This window comes from Balaenoptera ricei, chromosome 14 (genome assembly GCF_028023285.1).
Source record: "Balaenoptera ricei isolate mBalRic1 chromosome 14, mBalRic1.hap2, whole genome shotgun sequence".
Classification (NCBI taxonomy): Eukaryota; Metazoa; Chordata; class Mammalia; order Artiodactyla; family Balaenopteridae; genus Balaenoptera; species Balaenoptera ricei.
Window position 1 is genome coordinate 47,422,416 of NC_082652.1, and position 6,000 is coordinate 47,428,415.

The 6,000-nt window shown below is 44.0% G+C and overlaps 1 protein-coding gene across 2 annotated transcripts in view; it reads right to left on the bottom strand.

Moving 5' to 3' along the window:
* B4GALT6 (beta-1,4-galactosyltransferase 6) overlaps window positions 1-5,774 on the bottom strand; it is a 66,460-nt gene extending 60,686 nt beyond the window's left edge. For both annotated transcript variants that reach the window (XM_059894068.1, XM_059894067.1), the window contains exon 1: window positions 5,242-5,774. In XM_059894068.1, coding sequence (XP_059750051.1) covers window positions 5,242-5,356 — 115 coding nt within the window. In that variant the 5' untranslated portion in view covers window positions 5,357-5,774. The remainder of the gene's footprint in view (window positions 1-5,241) is intronic.
* Window positions 5,775-6,000: the final 226 nt, after the last annotated feature.

Here is a 6,000-nt window from a genome sequence, read left to right on the forward strand (position 1 = left end):
GGGCTGGGGAGTGAAAAAGGGAACAGAGCCTCATGGGAAACCCTTCAAACTGCACTTGGGCTTCCTTCATATTCCAATTTAACCCCTACCATTCCACATTTAAGAGTAACTAACTTAGTGAGTCACTTCTGCTTGCACAAGTTAGTTTTATTAACTCAGGTGTGTCAGGGGAAAAATAGACATGTATCATTCACCTATATGCCAAAGACACCCAAATCTCTCTCCAGTTAGACATTTCTCCTGGGCTCTAAGCCCTTATGTCCATCTGCCTACCTACTGACAAGTTCTTCCTGGGTATCCTATAAGCATCCCAACTCTGTATCTCTAAAACCAAAATCGCCCCCTCAAGGCACTTGCCTTTCTATAGTCCCTACGACCCACAGCCTGGTTGTCTAAGCCAGAATACAAGCATTGTCTTCAAGCTTCTCCCTTTCCTTCAATCCCACTATTCACATCCTCTCCACTCTGCCCTGATCCAACTACAACCTTGATCAGGTTCGAATCTTCTATCACCTGAGCTACTGAAAAAACTTCCCACCTGGTCTCCCAGCCACTGGCTCTGCCCTCTGTAACCCACACTCCATGCAGAAGAATTGCTCTGAAACAAAGGATTCCAGCATCCCCCTTTTCAAAACTTCTGATGTTTCCTGCTACTCACAAGACAAAAATATTAGCATGGGAAGCCTGACCAGTAAGAGAGGCCCAGAAAAAAGAAATACCCGACACGGTGGCCCAAACCAAAAGAACCCCCCAAAAGAGCCATGGTGACCAGAGAACTTGGCGAGGAAAGAAACCAGAAGGACCTTTGAAACACAAAGCAAACTGTAACAGCTCAGAAGAGCACAGCCAGACTCACCCAGCCAGGAGGCTAAAGGGCTGCAATAAGAAAGATGCAGGCAACTAACAAGCTACGCTCTGAGCAAACTGAGAGAAACCCAGCCAGAACGTCGGGGGGACTTTGAGCAAGGACCTACCAAGCCACTCGCTCCCACAACTCACCCCCACGCCCTGCCCGCCCATCCCCAGCTCCACCTGACCCAGCAGGGCACCAACCTCCTTGAGGCCCAAAAAAGCAAAGCACATGGCCAGATGATTCCTCAACGGGCCCACAGGAATTCACGCCAAAGTGGCCCAACCAGACTCCACCTCTACGCAAAGAATAAAACAGCCTGAGAGCAAGTCTAGCAAAGGTCAGGACCGTGGGTCAGTCAAATGGACAGTGAAATCTCCCACTGCCAGGGGAGCTGTGCAATCTCCCCCACAGTACTGCCCCGCTGATTAAAGGCTCATCAACTTCTCTCTTAACCACAGACAGCTTTAATAAAGCTGTGTGAACCAAGGCCAGTTTCTCTCGGCCAGGAAGTTCAGGGACCCCAAGTGCCAGAACACGAGGCTGGGCAGGGGAGACCCGAGACTCTTCCCAATCTGGCCCATCTACCAACCCATGCCCTCGATGGTAGCCAGATGGAAATAGTCCTATTTTCTGGAACCCACCTTTGCTCATGCTGTTCCCTCTGACTAGAGCCCCTTTGCTCAGTCCAGATAAATCCTATCCATCACCTCCTCTGGAAACCCTTAACCAGCCCTCACTCCCCACGGCATGCCTTCTGAGGACCTGATGCAGCCCCTTCACGGCGCTCATCCCATCGTATGAGGGAAGGAACTCTGTCTTGGTCATCTATTTTCCTCAAACAATGTCCAGCCTATCTGAGGTGCTCTATTCCTGTCTGCCGAATGAATCTGTAAGTCAGTTCACCTACTCCTTTGATACAACAGCAGGTAAATGACTATGTTGTGTTACATTGAAAACAGTTTCACACTAAATGGAACTCCATTTTCAATTCAGCCAAGGCAAGACCTTAGGGGAAGACTGCACTCACCTTTTTGCAATCATGCACAAAAGTAGAAAGAGAATGAGAAAAAATTCAGTGCACCAGCCTCTACTGGGTGGGCTAGAGCAATGTGTCCATGGATTTCCAGGGTGGAGGGTGGTCTGCAGACCAATTTCCCTTAGTACTAAAGTTCCTAATATAAAGAAAGTTCCTGTGTTTCTTGCATGAATTAGAAATTTCAAGGAAAGTGTTTCAAATTATTCTTAAAATAATGAGCTTTGAGTTTGCTGGAATTCATTGCAGATTAAAATCCAAAGAGTCAAAAAGTTGTTGAGCCACATGAGAAAACATTGGACACTAAACATAGTCTGCTGTCTACAACTGTGTGGTACTATCTTCTCAGAAGGAAGAGAGGGAGAGGAGAACACTGAGGAAGGAGACTAACGAGTAACTAAAATGATAGGACTGATTGCCTGGGGGAAGACACACGACAAAAATAGGTCTCTGGGCAAAAAACGCAGGAAAATACAATCGATGTCTACTAAACAGGTTGATGTGGATAGGATCAATATGGATTTTTTAACAGAAGAGATTTAAAACATTTATTTAAGATCAGCTAAAAAATGCTCTCTTACACAACATGTATTTTAGTCATAAGAAAATTCTGCCCCAAGATGTAATTCAGGCTGAAATATGAATTATTTCACAAAGATTCTATATATATCTCATGTAAACTAGTTAAAAGAACCTAATTAGTTTGGGGTATGTCTCATTCATAAGAAATCTGTGATGCAGAGGTAGAAAACAAAACTTATGGTTACCAAGCGGGAAGCAGGGGGAGGGATAAACTGGGAGACTGGGATGGACACATACACACTAATATATATAAAACAGATAATAAAAGCCTACTGTACAGCACAGGGAACTCTACTCAGTACTCTGTAATGACCTATATGGGAAAAGAATCTAAAAAAGAGTGGATAAATGTATATGTATAACTAAGAAGTAAAACAACATTGTAAATCAACTATACTCCAATAAAAATTAATTTAAAAAAGAAAAAAAAGAAATCTGTGATGAAATGAGAAGTATGCATAAGGCATTTCTGCAGCATACCAAAGTACTGTGGTTGTCTTGAAAATCAAATTGTGCAACAGATCATTGCATTGTGAGCTGAACTAGCCACATTTTTTTCACAGAACATCATTTTTACTTAAAGGTACAACTGAAAAACTATGGTCATTTAGACTTCTGTATTTGACCTACATTTCCCCAAAAAAGAGCAAAATGAGCCTGACGCTTCAAGAAAAACTAACAGTATGTGTTACCAATGACAAAATTCAAGCTTTCAAGCAAAGATTTGAGTTTTGGAAAACTGCTTCTCAATAATTAAAAGGTAAGTAAGGAGGTTTTTTTGCTGCTAAATAATGCTAGTTTGAGAAACAGATTCAGTTTAACAAATTGTTAACACTTCACAAGTTTTGGTTTTCATTCTTCTTACTGGCTTCAATCAATTTTTTTAAGTTATAAATTAGAAGACCCAAAAGAACAGAGTAGTTTAAATCATGTCAACCTAATTGCCTAGAAGACAACTGCCAAAATTTTTATGCCATGTCAGTGATTGTTCTATGGCAAACATTAAGTATAGAAATAAGAAAGATATATTACTATCTCACATCAATTGAACTTTAAGAATCTATAGATAATATATTAATGCAATAACAAAAAATGGCTATCAAGTGAAAGCTGGAATTCTGATTTCCTTTGGTTAGCTTTTAGAGTAACGTAATTTTAATGTTACTCAAAATACCAAGAAAGTAAGAAAATTGTTATCTAAGTGCAAAAAAAACTTCTCCAGAATCTCTCAAAGTTAAAATATCTGATAAAATAACATCCCCCAAAGATGTCCAACCTTTAAAGAGTTACATGAGAAAGTAAAAATTGCTATAGAATGAGAAGTTAATTGATAAGACTTCCAAAATGGCAGAGAATTTTAAGAAAAAGCTTGCTGAATATTTTGGCTAACTACTCTCAAATCCACTGAGCTATCACTGTCATTTCTACTACAGGCTTCAAGAGGTATCCAATTTAGCCCAAAGAAAAAAACTGCATTAAAAGAAAATAATATGTTAAAATATTCATATTTTTTTCAAACTTTAACCCCAAACTTCTATTTTGGGATATCAAGGTTTCGACAATTTATGCCTTCTCAAGCATCATTCTGAGCTTATACGTCTTACTTGAACCTGAAAATTTAATCAAGAAAAGTCACATAATTTTTAGGAAACACAACAGTCTTGATGAGGTTTGGTGAGGTCTGTTTCTTCCCTCCCCCCTGCAATCCACTGCAATAATCTACTACCATGTGAGACAATGCCCTGATAATAATTCCATCTTAAAATTCTGCAGGTGTTTTCACTCTGTAAGAGGCCATACATACATTTTTAGCTCACTCAGGGCAGAAATGGTACTGGTTCAAAAAACTACTAATGTCTAAGAAGAAATGATAGGAGATACACAATGTTACTAACTAATTTAACATTAAATACATAATAACCCGGAAGAACTCAGAAAAGTTCTGGAAATACAATGTTTTAATATCCATATGAAGTTCAGATTTTTCGGTCATGAGAATGCCATACTGGCACCTTTTCAACCAGAGGGGCTGAGAAACCAGGATGTTTACTAAAGAGGCTAATTCAAGCCGATTATACAAAAGTGTATTCTGGACTAGAAACCAAAAGAAAAAATGGTAAATAGGTTCAAATTGTAAACTATCTTGCATAATTGTTAATTCAATCATTTTATCTCAGAATTCATCCTAGCAGGTAGCAGAGGCTACCTACCCTTGAAAAGCAGACCCAAGCACACTAAATAATGGAGCATTGTTTTTACTAGACAACTCATCGCCTAAAAATTCCTGAAGTGTGGCACAAATGTTCATTGACCCCATTCTAAAAAAGCGACCTAGAACACTAGAACAGTACAGTCTTGAACTCAATCACATTCCCTACTGTGGATTTCTCCATCGTATTTTTACAACCAGTTAATATAGCTCAGAGTGTTTGAATAAAATTACGATTACTAAATTTAAGCTTAAAAACTTAATAATAAATGGATAAAGCTGTCATGAATACTCAAGAAAGCGACCAGGGTATCTCGGGCCATCACACCTTATTTTGCTCTGTCCATGTAACGCAGTCTTTAAGTTGTTTAAACGTGCATTGACAAAACTCACATGCCAAAGCCATGCCCCGAAGCAGTTTATGTGACAGGTCTGAAATCGCATTTCAAATAAAATGCTTTCTGCCGGGCCCCTGTTTATTAAACAGCTTCCAAATCCCGTAAGTAACATGCTGCGTTTCCTTCACTGTGACCGTGGGAAGTGAGGGTGTGTCTCGGTGCTTACCGATGCCCGGAGCCACATAGATGAAGTAGAGGCAAGACGAGGAGAGGGAGAAGAAGAAGATGAAGGCGAGGAGGGAGCGATTGGAGACCCGCATCATCCGCCTGAGCACAGACATTTTCCTCTTCCCGGCCGGCAGCTCGGGCTGCGCTCTCAAGGCGGACTTGGGGGCACCGTCCAGGCCCTAAACTTCCATGAATGTGCTAAAAACCCCGAGACTGCAGCGGGGTCCGCGCGGGGAGGATCAGGGATAGAGGGGCCAGAGCGGGAAGGAAGAGAGAGGAGGGAGCAGACGGAATGAATGAGAGGCGGGGGAGCCGGGGGAGGGGAAGAGTGGGAGGACGCGCGGGAAAGGGGGAGGGGACGCAGGGCGGGGGGGCCCCGGGGACCAAATGACCCGAGGAGGCCGTGAAAGGGCGAGGACCCGCGTTCGATACGCCAGGTAGCGGCGGGAGGAGGGGCTTTAAGTGGGGAGAGGTGCGGGCTGCGCGCCCCGGCCCCCCTGCGGAGAGGGCCGGCCGACTGCAGCACGCCGGGCTCCCCCGCGGCTCCGGCTGCCCGCGCCCGCCGGGGTCCAGGTCGCGAAGCCCCTGCGCTCAGGGTCCGGGCAGCCCGCGCTTGGCAGGCCTGCGCCGCCTCCTCCTCGGGGCCGCGGCGTCTCGTGCCTGCGCGGGGCTAGCGTGGGCGCCGGGGCCGCCGCCGGCGCGCGCAACGCGCCGGGGCCCGCGGGGGCCCTAGGGGCAGAGGAGCTGGGCGCTCGCC